Below are 24867 nucleotides of genomic sequence, written 5' to 3'. Positions count from 1 at the left end.
CAGGCACAGGTCACCTCTGAGCAAGCGGTATGAGACTGAATAGAGCTGGAGTTCTTTCAGTCGGGCAGCATAAGACATATTTTTGAGACCCTTTATCCTTTTGGTGAGGAACTTTTGGGGCCTTTCCAGTTGCTGCAGGTGTCGGGTCAGATACATTCCGAATGGGGCATTGTACTCAATCATAGGTCTAATGAGTGATGAGTACAGGGGGACGATGACATCCCTTGATCTAGATGTGAATCCCTTCATGATCAGGTGGGCAATGTAGAAGGTTTTCCTAACTACTTTAGCAACATGAGTGTCAAACGAAGGCTACTGTCAACCTGGGTCCCCAGATCCCTGATGACTTCTTCTGTGCTCAGTGGATTGCCACCTATATGGTAGCTAGGGGTAACCTTGTTTTTCCCGAAGGGTATGACTATGCATTTCTTGGCATTTAACTTTAGGCCATGGCTCTGGCACCAGTTATCCGTTTCTGTGAGGCCCTTCTGAAGGATATCTGTGTCAGATGTGTTTTCGACTATGGCGCCCAGTTTGCAGTCATCTGCAAACTTTGTCAGCCATAACCCTCCTGTGTTTGCTTGTACTTCAGAAAAGTAGATGCCGAACAAGAGTGGACCCAGGACTGAGCCCTGTGGGACACCACTTGTGACAGGCTTTGAGTCTGACATGGCTCCAGCAACTCTGACCCTGTGGGTTCTGTCACTTAGCCAGTTTGCAACCCATCTTGTGATGTATGGGTTTACATTCAAGCTGATGAGTTTTTCGATGATACCTGAGTGGGGTATTGTGTCGAAGGCCTTTGCCAGGTCAAGGTAGGCTGTATGGACTGCCTTTCCTCATCAATGGCCTTGGTGACTGTCTCGAAAAAGTCAACCAAGTTTAAAAGGCATGATCTGCCTTTGACAAAGCCAAACTGGGTTGGATCCAAAGTCTGCAAGTTCCCTATGTCTTTATTTATGAGTTCCATTATGATCCTCTCCATGGCTTTGCAGATAAGGCTTGTCAAGCTAATGGGATGGTAATTTCCAGGGTCGGTGGAGGCACCGCCCTTGTGAAGTGGGACCACAGTCACCGTGCGCCACTCCTTGGGTATGTATCCTGAGGTGAGGCTAAGATTAAACAGCTGTCCTAACTGTGGGTTTAATTCCTCATTGAGTTCATGGAGCACACAGCCGGGGACACCATCCGTCCCATGGATGCTGTGTTTTTGCTTTGGAGAGAGCAGTTCTCACCTGGGCGTTGGAGATGTTTGGGGGGCTACAATCCTCTGGTATAGATATCTCTCCTTTTGGGGGGGAGAAGTTTGCACTGAACCTGTCAGCCAGTATGTTGGCAATGTGTGTAGGTTCAGTAATCTTCACATCATTTTGAACTAATTCTGAGCATATCTGGGAGTTTCCTCCTAGGTTTCTAACATAGCTAAAGAAGGCCTTATGATTGTCTTTTGAGTCCTTGGCGATTTTTCTCTCAAAACTTGCCTTGGATGATTTTATGAGAGCTCTTAGTTTTTAACTTATAATGATCAAAGGTGTCTTACCTTTCAAGGATTTTGCTCTATCTTGTAGTAGCTTCCTTCTTTTGTTGTAGAGCTTGTTTATGGCTGGGGTCCACCAGACTGGACGCTTGCCTTTGGTACAAAGAGTCTTAGTTTTGTTTGGGATTGCCTGATCCATGCAGTCCTGTAGGTGCTGGTAGAAGGCATTTGTAAGTGATTCAGCGGTTTGAGTAATGTTTACCACTGGCTCAGGGGCCTTAAAGGAGACCACACTAGTTTTTAGAAGTGTGAACTCGGCTTTTGAGAAGTTTTTCACTGTGGTCTTTTTTATTTCAGGATTATTTCAGGATTATCCAAGTGCAACTGACTCTGGGCAAGACCACAATCCAAATTGTAACTTGCTACAGATCCCCCACCATGCCCCAGGATTCCCACTCCTCATTTCTTGATACACTGGAAAATATTAGGGTACAACCCAGCACCCAATAATGGGTGATTTCAACTACCCCACCATTAACTGGGAAAACTACTCATGTACCAACTCTTTTGCTCAACGTTTTCTGGAATTCATAAATTTCAATGCCTTGGATCAACTTATGCACAACCCCACCAGGGGCAGCAATATCCTAGACATGGCCATTACCAACATGGGAAACCGGTGTTCCACAACAGAGGTCAATTCCTCATTGGTCAGATCCGACCACAAGCTAATCAGCCTAAACATCCACATCCCGCCCCCACCCCCCCCATTAAGGAAACCACCATAAAAAATTTCTCCAAAGACAACTTCACGCTTCTTAAGACAGAAGTGGCAAACTTCACAACACCCATGCAGATGGACAATAGAGGTACAACTGCTGAATCCTACACAAATGCACTTTATAAGCACTTACACGAATGCATGGATTGTGCTATCCCTAATAGAACCAAGATGCTATCCTCCAAAAAAAGAAAGCCAATCTGGTGGTCCCTTGCCATAAACAAACTCTACAAAAGAAGAAAGAAACTGTTGCAAAAAAGAGTAAAATCCCATGACTGGAAGAACTCCCTGGTCAGCCTCAGTAAAAAGCTGAGATCTCTCATAAAATCCTCTAAAGCTAGTTATGAAAACAAAATCACCACTAATTCTAAAGACAACCACAAAGCATTCTATAGTTATGTCAAGAATCTCAATGGCAGCACTCAGAACTGCTCTGAGTTGCAGCACAATGGCACTAAATATACAGAAATAACTGATATTGCCAACATCCTGGCCTATAGGTTCAGTGCTAACTTTACCCCCCTCTCACCCCCTAAGGGGCCCATCTCTATACCAGAAGAATACAAAGTTCCTGTAGTCACGGCTGCACAGGTAAAAACCACACTCTCCAAAGCCAAGAACACAGCATCCATGGGAACTGACAACATCCCAGGCTGCGTTATACATGAACTACAGAATGAACTGGCATCCTACCTAAGCACCATGTTCAATCATAGCCTCACCTCAGGCTTTCTGCCCACTGAATGGCGCACAGCAACAGTTATCCCACTCCACAAAGGGGAGCCACCACAGACCCCGGGAACTACGACCCCATTAACCTAACGAGCCTGGTCTGCAAGGCCATGGAATGTATCATCATGGAACTTACAAACAAAGACAGTGGTAATATCCAAACTCTGGACTCCACTCAGTTCAGGTTTGTAAAAGGCAGATCATGTCTCCTAAACCTGATTGACTTCTTTGAAGCAGTCATCAAAGCCATAAATGAGGGTAAGGTGGTTCACACAGCCTATCTAGATCTCACCAAGGCTTCTGACACCATCTCCCACTGTGGAATTATATATAAACTCACTAAACTAGGTATAAATCCCTATGTCACAAGATGGGTTGCCAACTGCCTCACTGACAGAACCCACACTGTGAAAGTAGGAGACTCCAAATCTGACTTCAGACCAGTGACAAGTGGAATACCCACAGGGTTCAGTCTTGGGCCTCACCTGTTTGGTATCTACTTTTCTGAAGTACAGGCTAACACAGAAAGTCTTTGCCTAATGAAGTTCACAGATGACTGTGAACTAGGAGCCATAATTGAAACTCCTAACAATGTGGACAGCCTACAAAAGGGCCTCACTGAGACAGATGCTTGGTGTCAAAGCCATGGCCTTAAGCTCAATGCCAAAAAGTGCATTGTCATTCCCTTTGGTAAAAACTCTGTACCCATGAGCTACCACATAGGTGGTAGTCTACTTAACACTGAAAGTGTGATAAGAGACCTTGGGACACAGGTGGACAGTAGTCTCTCCTTTGATAATCACATCGCCACAGTACTCATGAAATCCTTCTACGTGGCACACCTCATAACAAAAGGTTTCTCTTCCAGGAAAAAAAGAGGTCATTGTTCCCCTCTACTCGTCACTTATTAGACCCATTATAGAGTACAATGCCCCTTTTGGTATGTACCTCACAAGACATCTACAACAACTGGAAAGGCCGCAGAAACACCTTACAAAGGGGATTACCACTCTTAAACAGATGCCGTATGCAGACCGTCTCAAAAAACTCCAGCTTTACTCCGTTGCATATCGCCTACTCAGAGGCGATCTCTGCCTAATATACAAAGCTATGTCAAACCCAGAGCTGTTGGACATGCTCCACTTAAAGAAATCCCAATCCCTCCGAGCTACACGCTCTAGGGACCTAAACCTTGTCACCACAATAAACAGAACATGCTGGAGGGATAGATTCCTGTCCCAGAGACTTCCCATACTCTGGAACAAACTACCTATCTATATCAAACAAAGCTCCTCATTAGCACTTTTCAAGAAAAATCTTGATGATTGGATGGGAAATACGAAATTCACCCTGGGATCACCTCTGTGGCTCTGCTCGACAGGGGCACAGGAAAATAATTTTCTTGGGTGGCGAAAGCCAGGGTACCTTTTTGGCTAGGCTTGTATAGGCTTAGGGATGATAGCCTAGTACCTACCTATGAGCCTATGAACCTATAAACAGTAAGTGCAGCTGAATAAAGTATAAATACAGTTTATTTATTTATTTATTTATTTATTTATTTTTGTTTAGTGAAGAGGGAGGGAACAGAGCAAGATTAAGAGACTACAGGGGTTGTCCTTTCCAAATGCTGTCTCTGTACACAGTGGATAGAGCTGAAGAGATGGGACTGGTAGGAGTGTCTGAAATCCAGATATGATCTCACTGTACACAGTTGAGTGAGCAAATGAGATGGGTGCAGGATGAGTGTCCAAACACAAATTTACAGCAGGGGTGGGAAATTCAAAAGCCACCCACCAAGATTAACAGCACAACAAGAACACAGAGGAAGGGTCAGAAACTAACTGCAGAGAGACAGCGAGACCACAATATTCAATTAATATTCAATGAAACAAAAAAATAAAAAGCAGAACTATCTGAAACAATGTAAGTAGATATATGGATAGAAAGGGAAGTAAATACTGTGGGGAAAAAATAGCCAGGGAATTGTTATGGCTAGGCTTGTATAGCCCCTAGGGCCAATAGCCTAGTACCAACCTATGAACCTAATATATATATATATATATATATATATATATATATATATATATATATATATATATATATATATATATGTCTGTGTGTGTGTGTGTGTGTGTATCATGAAAAGACTTACTGTTTATAAGAGCAGTTTAGGTTTGTGCCTGTTACTTTGTCATGCCAGCATTATGTGCTCTTACAAGGGTATTTCTAAAGTTTTGTCACATTGTGCCATAGAAAGCCCCATGAAATTCAGAACTCATAAATCAGCAGTGTTTGTAGCACAAATGATATGATATTTACATTTGGAGTAGAAGGCTGTGGGTTCTACTCCCACATCATGTAGACGGATTTGCTGATACTGCAGGACACTTTCAGGGGTTGTTATACTCCTTAGTGTGTCATTCTTTACTGTAAAAAGCCTCAGTGCCCTAATGGATAAGGCCTTGGCTTCCTATTCCAGTGGCTATGAGTTTGAGTCCCATCTGCATGACATCATCTTGACACAAGCAGAGATTTTTTTTTTTTGTGGCAGTTTGTCATAATTCCTTACAGACACAAGATGTAGGGTTTAATTCTCACATTTGAGTAATTGGCTAGGCTTAAAATGGGCCACAAGGACAGTTAGCTTAGCACTGACCTATGAACCTATGAGTGCATAATCCTTCTTCTTTAGTCTAGGCAGAGTTAGATGGGTCACCTCACTACCTAGTTATTCATGGCTTCCAAAGGTCAGCCGTATTCCATATCTTAGATCCCCTCTCCCAACCATTTGAGTGACACAATGGCAAATTTGCTCTTTTACGAAAGTGTTCAGGTAACTGTTGGAGACCTGTCCTACACAGAACACTGGGAATTATACATTTCTCTAGATTGTGTCAGTAGTCAAAGTGACGCAGCTAACATGTGGCATACTACAGTACAACAGTAGTCACACTGGCCCAGCTAACATGTGGCATACTACAGTACACCAATAGTCACAGTGACCCAGCTAACATGTGGCATACTACAGTACAACAGTAGTCACAGTGACCCAGCTAACATGTGGCATACTACAGTACACCAATAGTCACAGTGACCCAGCTAACATGTGGCATACTACAGTACACCAGTAGTCACAGTGACCCAGCTAACATGTGGCATACTACAGTACATCAGTAGTCACAGTGACCCAGCTAACATGTGGCATACTACAGTACACCAGTAGTCACAGAGACCCAGCTAACATGTGGCATACTACAGTACACCAGTAGTCACAGTGACCCAACTATCATGTGGCATACTACAGTACACCAGTAGTCACAGTGACCCAGCTAACATGTGGCATACTACAGTACATCAGTAGTCACAGTGACCCAGCTAACATGTGGCATACTACAGTACACCAGTAGTCACAGTGACCCAGCTAACATGTGGCATACTACAGTACAGCAGTAGTCACAGTGACCCAGCTAACATGTGGCATACTACAGCACACCAGTAGTCACAGTGACCCAGCTAACATGTGGCATACTACAGTACACCAGTAGTCACAGTGACCCAGCTAACTTGTGGCATACTACAGTACATCAGTAGTCACAGTGACCCAGCTAACATGTGGCATACTACAGTACACCAGTAGTCACAGTGACCCAGCTAACATGTGGCATACTACAGTACACCAGTAGTCACAGTGACCCAGCTAACATATGGCATACTACAGTACATCAGTAGTCACAGTTACCCAGCTAACATGTGGCATACTACAGTACACCAGTAGTCACAGTGACCCAGCTAACATGTGGCATACTACAGTACACCAGTAGTCACAGTTACCCAGCTAACATGTGGCATATTACAGTACACCAGTAGTCACAGTGACCCAGCTGAAATCTGGCATACTACAGTGCACCAGTAGTCACAGTGACCCAGCTGACATGTGGCTTACTACAGTACACCAGTAGTCACAGTGACCCAGCTGACATGTGGCATACCACAGTACACCAGTAGTCACAGTGACTGTACCAACATGTGGCACACTACAGTACACCAGTAGTCACAGTGGCCCAGCTAACATGTGGCATACTACAGTACACCAGTAGTCACAGTGACCCAGCTAACATGTGGTATACTACAGTACACCAGTAGTCACAGTGACCCAGCAAACATGTGGCATACTACAGTACACCAGTGATCACAGTGACCCAGCTGACATGTGGCATACTACAGTACACCAGTAGTCACAGTGACCCAGCTAACATGTGGCATACTACAGTACACCATTAGTCACAGTGACTCAGCTAACATGTGGCATACTACAGTACACCAGTAGTCACAGTGACCCAGCTAACATGTGGCATATTACAGTACACCAGTAGTCACAGTGACCCAGCTAACATGTGGCATACTACAGTACACCAGTAATCACAGTGACCCAGCTAACATGTGGCATACTACAGTACATCAGTAGTCACAGTGACTCAGCTAACATGTGGCATACTACAGTACACGACTGGTCCCAGTGACCTAGCTAATATGTGGCATACTACAGTACACCAGTAGTCACAGTGACTGTGCTAACATGTGGCCTACTACAGTAAACCAGTAGTCACAGTGACTGCACTAACATGTGGCATACTACAGTACACCAGTAGTCACAGTGACCCAGCTAAAATGTGGCATACTACAGTACACCGGTAGTCACAGTGACCAAGACGACATGTGGCATACTACAGTACACCAGTAGTCACAGTGACCCAGCTGAAATGTGGCATACTACAGTGCACCAGTAGTCACAGTGACCCAGCTGACATGTGGCTTACTACAGTACACCAGTAGTCACAGTGACCCAGCTGACATGTGGCATACCACAGTACACCAGTAGTCACAGTGACTGTACCAACATGTGGCACACTACAGTACACCAGTAGTCACAGTGGCCCAGCTAACATGTGGCATACTACAGTACACCAGTAGTCACAGTGACCCAGCTAACATGTGGTATACTACAGTACACCAGTAGTCACAGTGACCCAGCAAACATGTGGCATACTACAGTACACCAGTAGTCACACTGACCCAGCTAACATGTGGCATACTACAGTACACCAGTGATCACAGTGACCCAGCTAACATGTGGCATACTACCGTACACCAGTAGTCACAGTGACCAAGCTAACATGTGGCATACTACCGTACACCAGTAGTCACAGTGACCAAGCTAACATGTGGCATACTACCATATACCAGTAGTCACAGTGACCTAGCTAACATTTGACATACTACAGTACAACAGTAGTCACAGTGACCCAGCTAACATGTGACATACTACAGTACACCAGCAGTCACAGTGACCCAGCTAACATGTGGCAAACTACAGTACACCAGTAGTCACAGTGACCCAGCTAACACGTGGCATATTACAGTACACCAGTAGTCACAGTGACCCAGATGACATGTGGCATACTACAGTGCACCAGTAGTCACAGTGACCCAGCTGGCATGTGGCATGCTACAGTACACCAGTAGTCACAGTGACCCAGCTGACATGTGGCATACTACAGTACACCAGTAGTCACAGTGACCCAGTACATGTGGAATTCTACAGTACACCAGTAGTCACAGTGGCTGCGGTAACATGTAGCACACTACAGTACACCAGTAGTCACAATGACCCAGCTAACATGTGGCATACTACAGTACACCATTAGTCACAGTGACTCAGCTAACATGTGGCATACTACAGTACACCAGTAGTCACAGTGACCCAGCTAACATGTGGCATACCAAAGTACACCAGTAGTCACAGTGACCAAGCTAACATGTGGCATACTACAGTGCCACCAGCAGTGACAGTGACCCAGCTAACATGTGGCATACTACAGTACACCAGTAGTCACAGTGACCCAGCTAACATGTAGCATACTACAGTAAACCAGTAGTCACAGTGACACAGCTAACATGTGGCATACTACAGTACACCAGTAGTCACAGTGACCCAGCTAACATTTGGCATACTGCAGTACACCCCTGACAGTAACCATCCTTCCTTCCTTTTAGACAGTCATGCATTTTTTTATATTGTCCTTCTCTCCATGAGGACATGCTATGAATAAAATGACCCCTGTATAAATTGGCCACCCAGTTTTAATCTCCAGGGTGACAGTAAATGTGCCATGTCCCTATTTGCTCCTTTTGTTGTTACTTTGATCCCATCACTTAGGAAGACAGTTTCAGCTACTCCTCTTACAGCTACCTAGTCCTTGCTGTGAACTGTGTGCCTTGCTGTGTCATTTTCTGCCCAGTTACAGTTTTCATATATCAGGCTGTTGCTGCCATGGCAATGCCGTGACACTGTACTTCAGGGACTGTAACTAATTGGTGTGTATGAATGGTACACATTAGCAATCATTATCTTCTTTTGTCTTGCTGTTTTCTGCTCTATCCATATATTCTTCTTTTATTATGCTATATTCTGCTATTCTGTTTTACCCATGCATACAACTGCTGCTTTAATTAGTTAATTTTTTTAATCTGTCTTTGTTGACAAGGAAAAGTCCAACTGGGTAAAATCAATTTTCACCTGAGGCCCCAGTAGAAAAGGTCCACGTTTAAGTTACACACAATGCCCATTTATAATTGCAGAGTAAAACATTTTGTCATTTGTCACTTTGTAATGCAGAGCATTTTTCTGGAGAGAACAATAGGTTGTGGGCAATGATTAGTTGTGACTATGTTAACTGGTTTGGGAGTTCAAGACAGTTTAATTACTTTAGTGCAAGGCAGTGGTGTGTTTTATAAGGTTGAGTGGTTGTAAATTTAGCTATTTTGTAGTAGAGGAAGCCCAGTTTACTTTTCTACGTAGTGCTGATATTTGAAAGAAAAGGGGAATCATGTAATAGAGAAGGAAGGAGAGTTTTGTGAGTTTTCTTGACGAATGACACATGTCATATGTGGCATTCAAATCTGAGGGTGTCATCTATTATGACTCTGAGTAGTTTGATCTGTCTTATGGTTTCTATTTTTGCGTTATTACTTCAGGTAATATGTTTTTGTAGACTTAGAGAAAGCATATGACAGGGTGCCTAGAGAGGAGTTGTGGTATTGTATGAGGAAGTCGGGAGTGTCAGAGAAGTATGTAAGTGTGGTACAGGATATGTACGAGGGTAGTGTGACAGAGGTGAGGTCTGCGGTGGGAGTGACAGATGCATTTAAGGTGGAGGTGGGGTGACATCAAGAATCAGCTCTGAGCCCTTTCTTATTTGCAATGGTGATGGACAGGTTGACAGACGAGATCAGACTGGAGTCCCCGTGGACTATGATGTTTGCAGATGACATTGTGATCTGTAGTGAGAGTAGGGAACAGGTGGAGGAGACCCTGGAGAGATGGAGATATGCTCTAGAGAGAAGAGGAATGAAGGTCAGCAGGACTAAGACAGAATATATCTGTGTGGATGAGAGGTAGGATAGAGGAATGGTGAGGATGCAAGAAATAGAGGTGGCGAAGGTGGATGAGTTTAAATACTTGGGGTCAATAGTTCAGAGTAATGGTGAGTGTGGAAGAGAGGTGAAGAAGAGAGTACAGGCAGGATGGAGTGGGTGGAGAAGAGTGTCAGGAGTGATTTGTGACAAACGAGTACCTGTAAGAGTGAAAGGGAAGGTCTACAAGAGGGTAGTGAGACCAGCTATGTTATATGGATTGGAGACAGTGGCATTGACAAAAAGGCAGGAGTTTGAGCTGGATGTGGCAGAATTAAAGATGTTAAGATTTGCACTGGGTGTGACAAGGATGGACAGGATTAGGAATAAGTATATTAGAGGGTCAGCCCAAGTTGGAAGGTTTGGAGACAAAGCCAGAGAGGCAAGATTACATTGGTTTGGACATTTGCTGAGGAGGGATTCTGTGTATATTAGGAAAAGGATGCTAAGGATGGAGCTGCCAGGTAACAGGAAAAGAGGAGGGCCTAAGATAAAGTTTATGGATGTGGTGAGAGAGGACATGCAGGTGGTTGGTGTGACAGAACAAGATGCAGAGGGCAGGAAGAAATTGAAACAGGTGATCTGCTGTGGCGACCCCTAATGGGAACAGCCGAAAGAAGAAGAAGAAGAAGACTTGAGGAAATGTGTGCTTCTGGTTAAAGTGTTGTTTTGGAGTAAATAGCAGAAGTTTGATTTTTTTGGCATTAAGCAGCAAGTTAGAATTTTTTAGACATATTTAAATGTTACTGAAAGATTTCTGAGTGATTTCCTGTAACTTTGTTACGGATGGGGCAGAGCAGATAATGGTCGAATCGTTAGCGTATTGTACAAGAGTGGCAAGTGTTGTAGCAGCATGAAATTTATTTATGAAAATATTAAATACAAGGGGCCTGATTTTGAAATATTCATCTGTGCTCATTTTCACAAGTAAATACTAATCAGTCTGCGGAGTATTACATGCATAGCCATTAACTAGACAGTGACCAAAGGTGAGAATCAAACACTGTACTTTTTGCCCATGAAGTAAATATCTTAACCATTAAACCAAGGCCATCCAATTGATATTGCTTGATATTTTGAAAAGGACTGACCAGGATATCAAAATTCAAAAAACCTGATGACCATCCAGAGAGAACATATACTGCAAAATTTGAAAATTCTCACAAAAGTTTTCATATACAGCTTTTTCATGTGAATTACAGCACTTATCATTTCACTCCATTATATAAGCTTTTAAAATCATCATCAATTACCAATGAACATATTTAATCTTAAAAAACAACATTCAAAAATATACTAAAGTACATAATACATTCATAATGAAATACATTTCTTTGTCCAAGTACTGATTTCAAAGAAACCATATCATTTAATGTGGTTCAGACGTGGCATTAATAGACAGTGGTGCAGTGGTTAACATTGTCACCTCACAGCAAGAGGTTCTCTGGTTCAATTCTCGGCTGGGGTGCCTTCTGTGTGGAGTTTGCATGTTCTCCCTGTGTTCGCGTGGGTTTCCTCCGGGTACTCCGGTTTCCTCCCACATTCCAAAGACATGCATCTGGAGCATTTCTCCCCGGGCCTCTGCTGAAAACAGGCTCTGTGGAACCTAGTCGGACATTCCCGGTCAACAAATGTTAAATAAATAAATAAATAATAATAAAAAAAAATAATATCCAATTCTTTCCTTAACCTCAGTACAATTTTAAAGATCTCCACCTCCTGGGTTCTCAACATTTTTTTCTAAGGCAAAAAAACTTAAAGCAATGTCCTTCCCTTTATTTAAAATGTCTTATTAGTGCATTATTTTTTCTTTCCTTTTCAATATCAGCCAAATGTTCATAAATTCTGTCTTTCAAACATCTATTAGTTTTACCTATACAGAAGGCATTGCATACAGCACATTCAGCATAGTAAACTTCATTCTTGTTTTACAGTCTACATAATTCATCTTGGCCCTTGGGGATTGCTAACAGCAATTGTATGAAATGCTGAAAAGTTTTATTGCCATTTAACTGCATGCTGATGACTGCATAAATAACTGTGAAACTAGGAGTGAGGGTTACGTTAGACCTAAAGCTAGAACCTCAGAAAGGAGTCCTTCTGCACCTATTTTGAGGAACTCAGTGGGAAGGTTATTGGCAGCTGAGTCTGTTGCTTTTAATATGGCTCATATTTTTTAATGGTTGATGTTGGGTTGGGCTGAAATCTGAAAAACTGTGTGTTGCTTTTCAGAATAGATGGAAGCTGGAGTGGTGAAGTGAGGTGATCACTGATTAGTGACAGATTTTTTTAGATTAGTTTTTTTCCCTTTCTGCATTCACATTTCCATTTTCTTATTCCTGATTCTGAAATATTCATTTCTCTCCATTTTCACAGGTTCATAAGTAAATACTAGCTAATCAGTCTTCAGACCATTACATGTGTAGCACACAACCAGACAGTGACCAAAGTTGAGAATCTAACCCTGTACCTTGTGCCTGTGAAGTAAAGACCTTAACCATTAAGCCAAACCCAACCCAGTGATACTGACTGATATTTCTCTACCTCACCTTCCTCTTCCCCTGGTCCCATTGTTGGCTTATCCTCCTATGGGTGGAATACTTGAACCTGCTAATTAAGATTTTAGAGTCTATCTCGCACAAGACAATTCCAAAATACCAAAATAAGTGTGTGTTCCCACAAGATAATTTACTAGTCTCCAGTGAAACAAAAACCCTAATCACAAGCTCTTTATCCTTTTAATAAATGCCACTATCTTCATACTGACATGGACAGAATATACCTCTGAGAATAATGCTTAATGCCTTTTCCAGTTCTGCAGATTTGTAGAACATGGCATTGATTCCATGTCCGGCCAGCGCAGTTATTACTCATGAACAATGAGATCCATGTTCGTAGTGTATGAAGTTGCTCCCACATTTCTGATGACCACAGTCTGCATAATTCATCTTGGCCCTTGGGGATTGCCAACAGTAACTGTATGAAATGCTGAAATGTTTTTTTGCCATTTAACTGCCTACTGATGACTGCATAAATAACTGTGAAACTAGGAGAGAGGGTTAAGTTAGACCTAGAGCTGCAACTTCAGAAAGGAGTCCTTCTGCACCTATTTTGAGGAACAGGTTAGATCCTTTTCCCCTTATTCCCTTATGGAGGACTCATACTAACTTTGAATGGATCTCCTCTCTGGAAGATCTCAGTATACATGCTGGTATCCACTACTGGTCCCTCCCTAAAAGTATGGATCTGTACCAGGAGAACCTGGAGTTCTGCAGAGGAGCAGTACAAGGAACGCACCATTGTTTTAGTACCTTTAATCTTTTAAACCCTGCTGTGTAAACCATCTTATTTCTAGACAACCTGATACACTGCACATGCAGCCTCTTGTCTGTCTGCAGCAAAGTCAATATATCCAGGAAGTTGACCAGCTTCCTTTCTAGGCCCAGAGAGATACTTGTCAGGGGAAAGTAAAGTATCTTGCACAATATATCTTGGGATATGCATTAAAATAAATGCTATGAATTACTGACATCAACATGAATCTTATCTGCTTTATAAACAACCTCTTAGAATTCTATATTATTATTTTTTTGTTGTTGTTAATTAGGTAACTGAACTGATTTAAGCACCCCTTTCAGACATGACACAGGCCAATTAGATAAAAAAAAACATACAGACATCAGAATATAGACATTATTATAAGTATATGCATACTACAGATAGCAGAATATATGTATCACTAGGAACATACCTCCCAACCGTCCCAAATTACTCAGTTTTTACCGAGTTTTGGGGTCTAAACAATGGGGTGCCACGATTCCCAAGTGGCACCCCTTAGTTTCCGATTTCCCTGCACTTTATTTTAAATTTTATTTTATTTACCAGCTTTAGAGCTAACGTCATCACGCGTGCGATGACGTCAGCTCCGTGAAACAGAGAAACAGCCTGTCAGAATTGAGCTTAAAGAGTTCAACGTGCTCAACTCTTCAAATCCTTAGCGGGAAACAGGAGGATGCAAGTTCAATGTGCATAAGAGAGTTGCGGCATTACGACAAGGAAGGGTTTGTGCCTGTGCCTACCGGATGGGAGGAATGGATGAAGCTGCATGCAGAGGTAGGAAGAGCACAAAAAATGCACAGCTGTTTTCATTCTGTGTGTGTATGTGAGCTCTCAGCTGCCGACCCGTAACTTATGACAGTACTTTTCCGTTAACGGGGCAGTAACAGTCAGAGTGCGTAGTTGATGTCAACCCAGTGCCACTTTGTTTTTTCTGCTTTTAAGTCAGTCTTAGTGCACAGATTACGACTGATTTTGTCAACATACGGATAGGTGCTGTGAATGAGAAAAGAAAATGGTAACAAAACGTTAAGAGGCATCAGGGGAAACGCCCGCTTGATGTTGAGTGCTGCTCGTTTATGCATGGGTTATCAGTTTTGCCTTCATTGTCTCACTGCCACTGATTTTGTCAGATGTCAGACTCAGTACTGCTTATTGCGTTGGTGGTGTGTTCTGGTTTTCATTTTGCCTATGTTCTTCTCACATTACTACCGATTTCTCCTCCAAAGTCACTGCTGCATATTTGGTTGTTTTGTGCTTAACGTTGGCTTTGTTGTGTAATTGTTCCTCATTTTGTCACACGTCAGTACCAATCATACACACGCCTTTAGAAAGATTGCCTGTTATTGCATAAATAAGGTGTACATCAAGCACTTTATATTGTAAAAAGAAATAGTGAAGTGCTCCTGTTTGCGAACATGTGCTGATTTGGAAGGCTGACTGTGTTCACATTTCGCGGCAACATTAACATTGGCTCTGATTTTTTTTTTTTCTTTTACTTGGAATCCTTTTCCCCTCATATATGCACAGGTGGAATCTGATGATTTGAATAAGATACATACTGCAGCAGTAGATTGGAGGGGGTGGGGACATGCTGTATGCTCTGGTGTTTCTGAGGAGAAGGAACTCGGGCTTTTCATAGTTCAGCATTCAGCTTCAGTAAATGCTTTACAAATCCTCCATAGAAGGTTTTCCTTCTTGTACAAATGTACTTAACCTGTTGAAATGTTTATGGAGTTGCATCTGTATATGTTTGCTGCATCATTTAGAATAACACAGCTGAACTGTACCAAAAAATCAACGGTCCTTCAACCGAGCATTCTGACTGTTGCCCCATTAACGGAAAATTACCCTTATGACAAGGAAGGGTGTGAGCCTACGACTGGAGCTGCCTGCAGAGGTGTGCGCCATCAATCATTCATTTTTTTGAATACAGAGCTGCTGTTCTTTTAAATGCAGAGCTGTTTTCTGTGTGAGGTGTGCACCGTCATTCATTCAAATGCAGAGCTTGTGTATGTGTGTGTGTGTGTGTGTGTGTGTGTGTGTGTGTGTGTGTGTGTGTGTGTGTGCGTGTGTGTGTGTGTGTGTGTGTGTGTGTGTGTGTGTGTGTGTGTGTGTGTGTGTGTGTGTGTGTGTGTGTGTGTGTGTGTGTGTGTCAGACTTCATATTCTTCAGAAAATACATGTAACACAAAATCTTTTACTCTAGCAATTTTCTAAGTTTATAATATCAGTATTTTGGGGGCTGTATTCTCCCATTATTGGCTTTGTCCAGGTTTATTTGTGCTAAGAGGTTGAGAGCTATGGTGAGAAGTGAGAACTGAATTATGTATTCCCCCGTTATTGGCTTTGTCCATGTTTTTGTGCTAAGAAGTTGAAAGCTATGGTGAGAAGTGAGAACTGAATTCACTAAATGATAGCCATTTAAGTTTTAGTCTTCCTCTTGTTTAGGAAACTGCTGATTTGGCATAGTGGTATGTTGCTCTGATGTTAGTGCACATGGTCCTCCTGGGTTCTAGACTTGGCAGTGAAACACATGGTGGTAACACAACATTTTATTCTAGCAACTTTCTAAAATTATACAAGCAATGTTTAAAATGTGTCCCTGGTTTTTGGGCTTCTGTCCCCTCCCAGTAAAGTTTGGCTATATCCATATTTCTTGTGCCGCAAAGTTGAGAGATACAGTTGAGTGTTAAGTGGATTTTACAAGGAGCTGAGAGCTTCAGGGGAAGAGAAGTTTCGTGTTGCTTATGCTGAGGCTGCTTGCATTGTTAATAGCATAACAGGCTAAATATTTGCTTTTGGTGCAGAAGGCTGTGGATTCTACTCTGTCTGTTTTCATTGTGAGACTGTATTGTTTTGTTTAGCAGATGTATTGGTGTTTGTGCATTGTACTATAAAATGTAAAAGTAAAATCCAAATAATCATTGTAAGTAATTTAAGTAGTATGCACATTATTGTTTATAGTAAATGGGGCAAAATAGCCAGTTAATGGGACATTGGAATGGCTGCAGGGGGACTCTGTGGCTGCAGGGGGACTCTGGTGCCATATTTTGTCTGTCTGCTCAGCTTGCATTTGAAAGTTGCTATCCCACAATTCCACTGGAGTGGGTGGGGTTACTTAATTATGTATGCAAATTTTATGTTAATCAGCGTACAGATTTGTACCACCTATTTTTCATGGGCCTTGTCCAGATTTTTGATGTTTCCAGGTTGAGAGGTATGACTAGGAAATACCAGAATATGAATATTGTTACAGGTATAAAGAAAATATCAAAAAGAACATTATAGACACCTCTAATAGAATGCAGAATGCAGCATCTATATATGGTACAGATATTCAGTATATTATAATTAGTAGAAAGGCAGTCACTAACCCTGAGGGCATATTACCTTCTTTAAAGTCTAATGTGGTAAGAGGTACAGTGATGGCAATTCACATACTTTTAAGCAAGTGATCGTACAGTTTAGGCATATACAAACTAGGTGATCTAACATTCAATATGCTTAGGCCTGAGATAAACAAAGGGATACTGAGTTTATCTTATTATTACGCAGAAGATTATGACTGGGTTTCATGTAATAAACAGGTTATTATATGCATGAGACATGCATATCAAGAAACTCACCACAAAATCAAAGCTGAATAAATGTCTTTTAGGGAAGCAGAAGTAAAATGTTTTATTGCTAATTTGGCAAAAATATATATTGAAATGTGTAGATTTCCCTTAGACTTGCATCCCTCATCACATTGAACATTTTAATGATTTAGAACTCGTTGCTCTGCTTAGTTACTTATTGTTATAGATGCATGGAATATCCCATTGAAAACACTAATTTTCATTAAATAAAGAGTATGGAATATCTTAAACAATGTGACAACTGAGAATAAAACAATTTCCACATCCTTTGTTGTTGCTTATACAAAAAGTTGATCATTTGAAATAATCTATTTTATTTTGTATACATAAACTATATTAAATGTATTCTGTTTAAAAGTGTTTCCCTTTTTCTCCAGTATAACATTCAGAATCAAAGCTTGTATACTGGCCAGATATGGCCAGTGGTCTAAGTTTATTAAAAAAAGTGATCAGTAATACATTATCTATGGTATTGTTATAGTCAGAATAAATCATTTTATCTGCTAGAAGCAGTTCTTTACAGAGGTATATAAGTGAAGGAACATGCTATAAATCAGTGCCACAGTTTGCTTTTGAAAGTCTGAAGTATAAAATGACTCACCAGCACACTTAGTTTTGGTCCGCAGTGCAGGACCAGGAGATCCAGTGCCACCAATTCCTGGTCTTGTGAGCAATACGCTAATTTCATACTCTGTGTCTGGATCAAGGTGACCGATTTTGTATTGGGTAGAGTCTACAGGCTGCTTGTCATACCAGTTTCCAGTTACCGATCGATATTCCACATCCCGGTCAGTAATAGGGCCATCTCCGTTAATAGAATTGGCATTTAACTGTATCCACAAGTAGGTCGCACCAACTGCAAAAAGTTGAGGTGGAGCAATTGGAACAGGTGGCTCTGTAAATCAATAACAACACACAATTTAGTGATCAGTTACAAACGGCTGTGGTTTTACACAGATGATGTACACAGATGTTCTGAGACAGGTTGCTTATTTTAACTGAATATTCCAATAACCGATCCTCTCCTACTGTTTGTGCATAAACATTTTAAAATTCCTTTGCTGTCTATTACAAAAACAAAGTGATAGTATATTACTCTGTTCAGAATGTCTGATTAGTACTTACTGCTATTATGATACACTGTAAATACAGGAAATAATATTTTTGACTGTTACACTGTTATGTTATACTATATTAAAAGGTAATTATTTTCAATAACTTTTAGAAGCAGTTGTATCTACCTTAGTTTGTTTTAATGACAAGCAAACATTTTAAATTACTCTGAGCCTACATTGAGGAATTACTTCTCTGCTGTCCACATGTGTAGCATTAGCCTAAGAAAATAGAAAATGCGACATGCGTATAAATAGACTCATATAGCTATGTTGATAGTGCAAATATTTTGAGAGGAGAAAGCAATAACAACACAGTTTTAAGAAATATGCATCTTAGTTTGATATTTGAAAAAAAATATATAGGCTGGATGGCGCAGTGGTGGCGTTGTTGCCTTACAGCAAGAGGATCTCCAGTTTTATTCTCGGCTGGGGTGCCTTCTCTGAGGAGTCTGCATGTCCTCCCTACATTCGTGTGGGTTTCCTCTGGGTACTTCGGTTTCCTCCCACATTACAAAGACATGCATCTGGAAAGTTTCTCCCCAGCTCTCCACTGAAAATTGGCTTCATTCCAAGTCAGACTTTCCCGGTTAACAAATGTTAAATAAAAAAAAAATATATATATATATATACATGATGGAATGATTCAATCTGCTTGACTGACAAGCAAATAATCAATTCATGTATCATGTTTCTTTTGGATCTGATTGTTGGCAAAACTTCTTTGAACTAAATAAGTCCAGCTATAAATGTTTCTTCCCTTTGTCAAAGACCTGTCCATGGAGGGGCGGGTTGAGATGGTGATATACATCCTACCAGGCAATGACCCTTAATTTGGAGAAGGGAGAGAGTTTCCACCATTGTCAATTTCCAGTAGTAACTAAGGAAATGTCAAGTACCTTGTGACTGTTAGCTCCTAAGGAGGTCAGCAGACATGGTCCTCAGCATTCCTAATGGCATACATGCACGTGGTCAGTAAGCATGTCACTCTATGTGTTCAGTAATGTAAATGCATGTGGTCAGCCAGAGCAGACTCACCTATGCATGTTGAGGAGTGTACATACACATGGTCGGCCCTATGTGCTCTGGAGTCTGCATGCAGGGAGGCAGCAAAAATGTTATTCTGCATTCTGAGAAGCATACATACATGTGGTCAGCACATATATCAATCTGCATGCTCAGAAATGTACAAGCATGTGGTCAGACATGCTTTTCTGCATGCTCAGGAGCAGATATGCACTTGGTCAGCAGACATATCCCTTTGCATATACATTAGTGTACATGCACATGGTAAGAAGACATGTCACTACATGCTCTGTAGTTTACAAGTACATGTTCACCAGGCACACTGCTCTGCATGATGTGGAGCATACTTGCATGTGGTCAGCAGATGCATTCCTGTCCATGATTAGCAGTGTACATGTATGTGGTCTTTAAACATGCCACTCTGCATAATCAGGAGTATACATACGTATAATCAGCAGACATATTGCTCTGCATATTCAGGAGCAAATATGCATGTGGTCAGTAGATGCACCGCTCTACATGCTCAGCAATGTACACTCACATGGTCACCATATATGTTTATGTGCATGCTCAGCACTGTACATGCACTTGATCAGCATGCAAGCTTATATGCATGCTCAGCAGTGTACATCCACATGGACAGCATACATGTTTATCTGTATGCTCAGCAGTGTACATGCACATGGTCAGAATACATGTTTATATCTATACTCAGCAGTGTACATCCACATTTTCAGTATATATATTTATGTGCATGCAAAGCACTGCACATGCACATGGTCAGCGTACAATTTTATATGCAAGCTCAGGTGTGTGCATGCACATGGTCAGCATGCATGTTTACTTCTATGCTGAGCAGTGTATATGCACATGGTCAGCATACATGCTTATATGTATGCTCAGCAGTGTACATGCACACATGCACATGGTCAGCATACATGTTTATATGCATGCTCAGCAGTGTACATGCACTTGATCAGCATACATGTTTATGTGCATGCTCAGCAGTATACATGCACATGGTCAGCATACATGTGTATCTGTATGCTCAGCAGTGTACATGCACATGGCCAGCATACATGTTTATCTGTATGCTCAGCAGTGTACATCCACATGGTCAGTATATATGTTTATGTGCATGCTCAGCACTGCACATGAACATGGTCAGCATACATGTTTGTATGCAAGCTCAGGAGTGTGCACGCACATGGTCAGCATACATGGTTATCTCTATGCTGAGAAGTGTATATGCACATGGTCGGCATACATGCTAATCTGTATGCTCAGCAGTGTACATGCACACACGCACATGGTGAGCATACATGTTTATGTGCATGCTCAGCAGTGTACATGCACATGGTCAGCATACATGTTTATCTGTATGCTCAGCAGTGTACATGCACATGGTCAGCATACATGTTTATCTCTATGTTCAGCAATGTACATCCACATGGTCAGTATATATGTTTATGTGCATGCTCAGCACTGCACATGCACATGGTCAGCATACATGTTTATCTCTATGCTAAGCAGTGTGCATGTACATGGTCAGCATACATGCTTATCTTCATGATCAGCAGTGTACATGCACACTTGCACATGGTCAGCATACATGTTTATCTCTATGGTGAGGAGTGTACATGCACATGGTCAGCATATACTTATCTGTATGCTTAGCAGTGTACATGCACTTGACCAGCATACATGTTTATGTGTATGTTAAGCAGTATACATGCTCATGGTCAGTATACATGCTTATCTGTATGCTCAGCATTGTACATGCACATGGCCAGTTTACATGTTTATCCCTAAGATGAGCAGTGTACATCCACATGGTCAGCATACATGTTTATCTGTATGCTCAGCAGTGTGCATGCACATGGTCAATATACATGTTTATCTCCATGTTGAGCAGTGTTCATGTTCATGGGAAACATACATGCTTATCTGTATGCTCAGCAGTGCACATGCACACATGCACATGGTCAGCATACATGTGTATCTTTATGCTGAGAAGTGTACATGCACATGGTCAACATACATGCTTATCTGTATGCTCAGCAGTGTACATGCACATGGTCAGTTTACATGTTTATCTCTATGCTGAGCAGTGTACATGCACACATGCACATGGTCCCCATACATATTTATCTGCATGTTCAGCAGTGCCTTGATCAGCATACATGATTATGTGCATGCTCAGCAGTGTACATGCACATGGTCAGCATACATGCTTATCTGTATGCTCAGCAGTGTACATGCACACATGCACATGGTCAGCATACATGGTTATCTGCATGCTCAGTAGTGTACATGCACATTGTCAGCATACATGCTTATCTGTATGCTCAGCAGTGTACATGCACATGGTCAGCATACAAGTTTGTCTCTATGCTGAGCAGTATACACGCACATGGTCAACATACATGCTTATCTGTATGCTCAGCAGTGTACATGTACACATGCACATGGTCAGCATACATGTTCATCTGTATGCTCTGCAGTGTGCATGCACATGCTCAGTATACATGTTTATCTCTATGCTGAGAAGTATAGATGCACATGGTCAGCATACATACGTATTTGTATGCTCAGCAGTGTACATTCACACATGCACATGGTCAGCATACATGGTTATCTGCATGCTCAGTAGTGTACATGCACATTGTCAGCATACATGCTTATCTGTATGCTCAGCAGTGTACATGCACATGGTCAGCATACAAGTTTGTCTCTATGCTGAGCAGTGTACATGCACATGGTCAACATACATGCTTATCTGTATGCTCAGCAGTGTACATGCACATGGTCAGTTTACATGTTTATCTCTATGATGAGCAGTGTACATCCACATGGTCAGCATACATGCTTATCTGTATGCATAGCAGTGTGCATGCACATGGTCAGTATACATGTTTATCTCTATGCTGAGCAGTGTAGATGCACATGGTCAGCATACATACTTATCTGTATGCTCAGCAGTGTACATGTACACATGCACATGGTCAGCATACATGTTCATCTGCATGCTCAGCAGTGTACATCCACATGGTCAGCATACATGCTTATCTGTATGCTCTGCAGTGTGCATGCACATAGTTAGTATACATGTTTATCTCTATGCTGAGAAGTATAGATGCACGTGGTCAGCATACATACTTATTTGTATGCTCAGCAGTGTACATGTACACATGCACATGGTCAGCATATATGTTTATCTCTCTGCTGAACAGTGTACATACACACATGCACATGGTTGCCATACATATTTATCTGCATGATAAGCAGTGTACATACCTTGAAAAGCATACATGATTATGTGCAAGCTCAGCAGTGTGCATGTACATGGTCAGCATAAATGCATATCTGTATGCTCAGCAGCGTACATGCACACATACACATGGTCAGCATACATGTTTATCTGCATGTTCAGCAGTGTACATGCACATGGTCAGCATACATGCTTATCTGTATGCTCAGAAGTAGACATGCACATGGTCAGCATACATGTTTGTCTCTATGCTGAGCAGTGTACATGCACATGGTCAGCATACATACTTATCTTTATGCTCAGCAGTGTACACGCACACATGCACATGGTCAGTATACATCTTTATCTACATGTTCAACAGTGTACATGCACATGGTCAGCATGCATGCTTATCTGTATGTTCAGCAGTGTACATGCACATGGTCAGCATACATGTTTATCTCTATGCTGAGCAGTGTATGTACACATGGTCAGCATACTTGCTTATCTGTATGCTCAGCAGTGTACATGCACTTGATCAGCATACATGTTTATGTGCATGCTCAGCAGTGTACATGCATATGGTCAGCATACATACTTATCTGTATGCTCAGCAGTGTACATGCACTTGATCTGCATACATGTTTATGTGCATGCTCAGCAGTGCACATGCATATGGTCAGCATACATGCTTACCTGTATGCTCAGCAGTGTACATGCACATGGTCAGTATACATGTTTATCTCTATGCTGAGCACTGTACATGCACATGGTCAGCATAAATGTTTATATTTATGCTCAGCAGTGTACATGCACATGGTCAGCATACATGCTTATCTTTATGCTCAACAGAGTACATGCACACATGCACATGGTCAGCATACATGTTTATCTCTATGCTGAGCACTGTACATGCACATTGTCAGCATACATGATTATCTGTATGCGCAGCAGTGTACATGCTCTTGATCAGCATATATGTTTATGTGCATGCTCAGCAGTGTACATGCACATGGTCAGCATACATGCTTATCTGTATGCTCAGCAGTGTACATGCACATGATTAGTATACATGTTTTTCCCTATGATGAGCACTGTACATGTACATGGTCAGCATATATGCTTATCTGTATGCTCGGCAATCTACATGCACTTGATCAGCATACATATTTATGTGCACGCTCAGCAGTGCACATGCATATGGTCAGCATACATGCTTACCTGTATGCTCAGCAGTGTACATGCACATGGTCAGCATACATGTTTATCTTTATGCTGACCAGTGTACATGCACATTGTCAGCATACATGCTTATCTGTATACTCAGTGTACATGCACACATGCACATGATCAGCATACATGTTTATCTCTATGCTGAGCACTGTACATGCACATGATCAGCATACATGCTTATCTGTACACTCAGCAGTGTACATGCACATGGCCAGTATAGATTCATAGATTAGGTTCATAGATTAGTATTAGGCTAATATATGAACCTAATCTATTAGTATCAGGCTAATCTATGAACCTAATCTATGAATCTATACATGTTTATCTCTATGCTGAGCAGTGTACATGCACACATGAACATAGTCAGCATACATGCTTATCTTTATGCTCAGCAGTGTACATACACATGGTCAGCACACATGCTTATCTGTATGCTCAGCAGTGTACATGCACACATGCACATGGTCAGTATACATGTTTATTTCTATGTTGAACAGTGTACATGCACATAGTCAACATAAATGTGTATCTGTATGCTCAGTAGTGTACATGCACACATGCACATGGTCTGCATACATGTTTATCTGCATGCTCAGCAGTGTACATGCCTTGATCAGCATGCATGATTATATGCATGCTCAGTAGTGTACATGCACATGGTCAGCATACATTCTTATCTGTGTGCTCAGCAGAGTACATGCCATACCTCCCAAATGTGCCGAATTACTCAGTTTTTACAGAGTTTTGGGTAATAAAACATAGGGCACCACGATTCCTGAGTGGCACCTCTTAATTTCTGAATTTCCC

General features: G+C 41.6%; 1 protein-coding gene across 8 annotated transcripts in view; it reads right to left on the bottom strand.

The window, feature by feature from the left end:
* Positions 1 to 24867, bottom strand: part of PTPRM (protein tyrosine phosphatase receptor type M) — a 4358319-nt gene that overhangs the window by 2591946 nt on the left and 1741506 nt on the right. For all 8 annotated transcript variants that reach the window (XM_044066519.1, XM_044066517.1, XM_044066518.1 and 5 more), the window contains exon 7: positions 18041 to 18334. In XM_044066519.1, coding sequence (XP_043922454.1) covers positions 18041 to 18334 — 294 coding nt within the window. The remainder of the gene's footprint in view (positions 1 to 18040; positions 18335 to 24867) is intronic.

This window comes from Protopterus annectens, chromosome 3.part1, assembly GCF_019279795.1.
Source record: "Protopterus annectens isolate FY-2018-M chromosome 3.part1, PAN1.0, whole genome shotgun sequence".
NCBI classification, from domain to species: domain Eukaryota; kingdom Metazoa; phylum Chordata; order Ceratodontiformes; family Protopteridae; genus Protopterus; species Protopterus annectens.
This window is presented reverse-complemented; position numbering and strand designations above follow the sequence as displayed.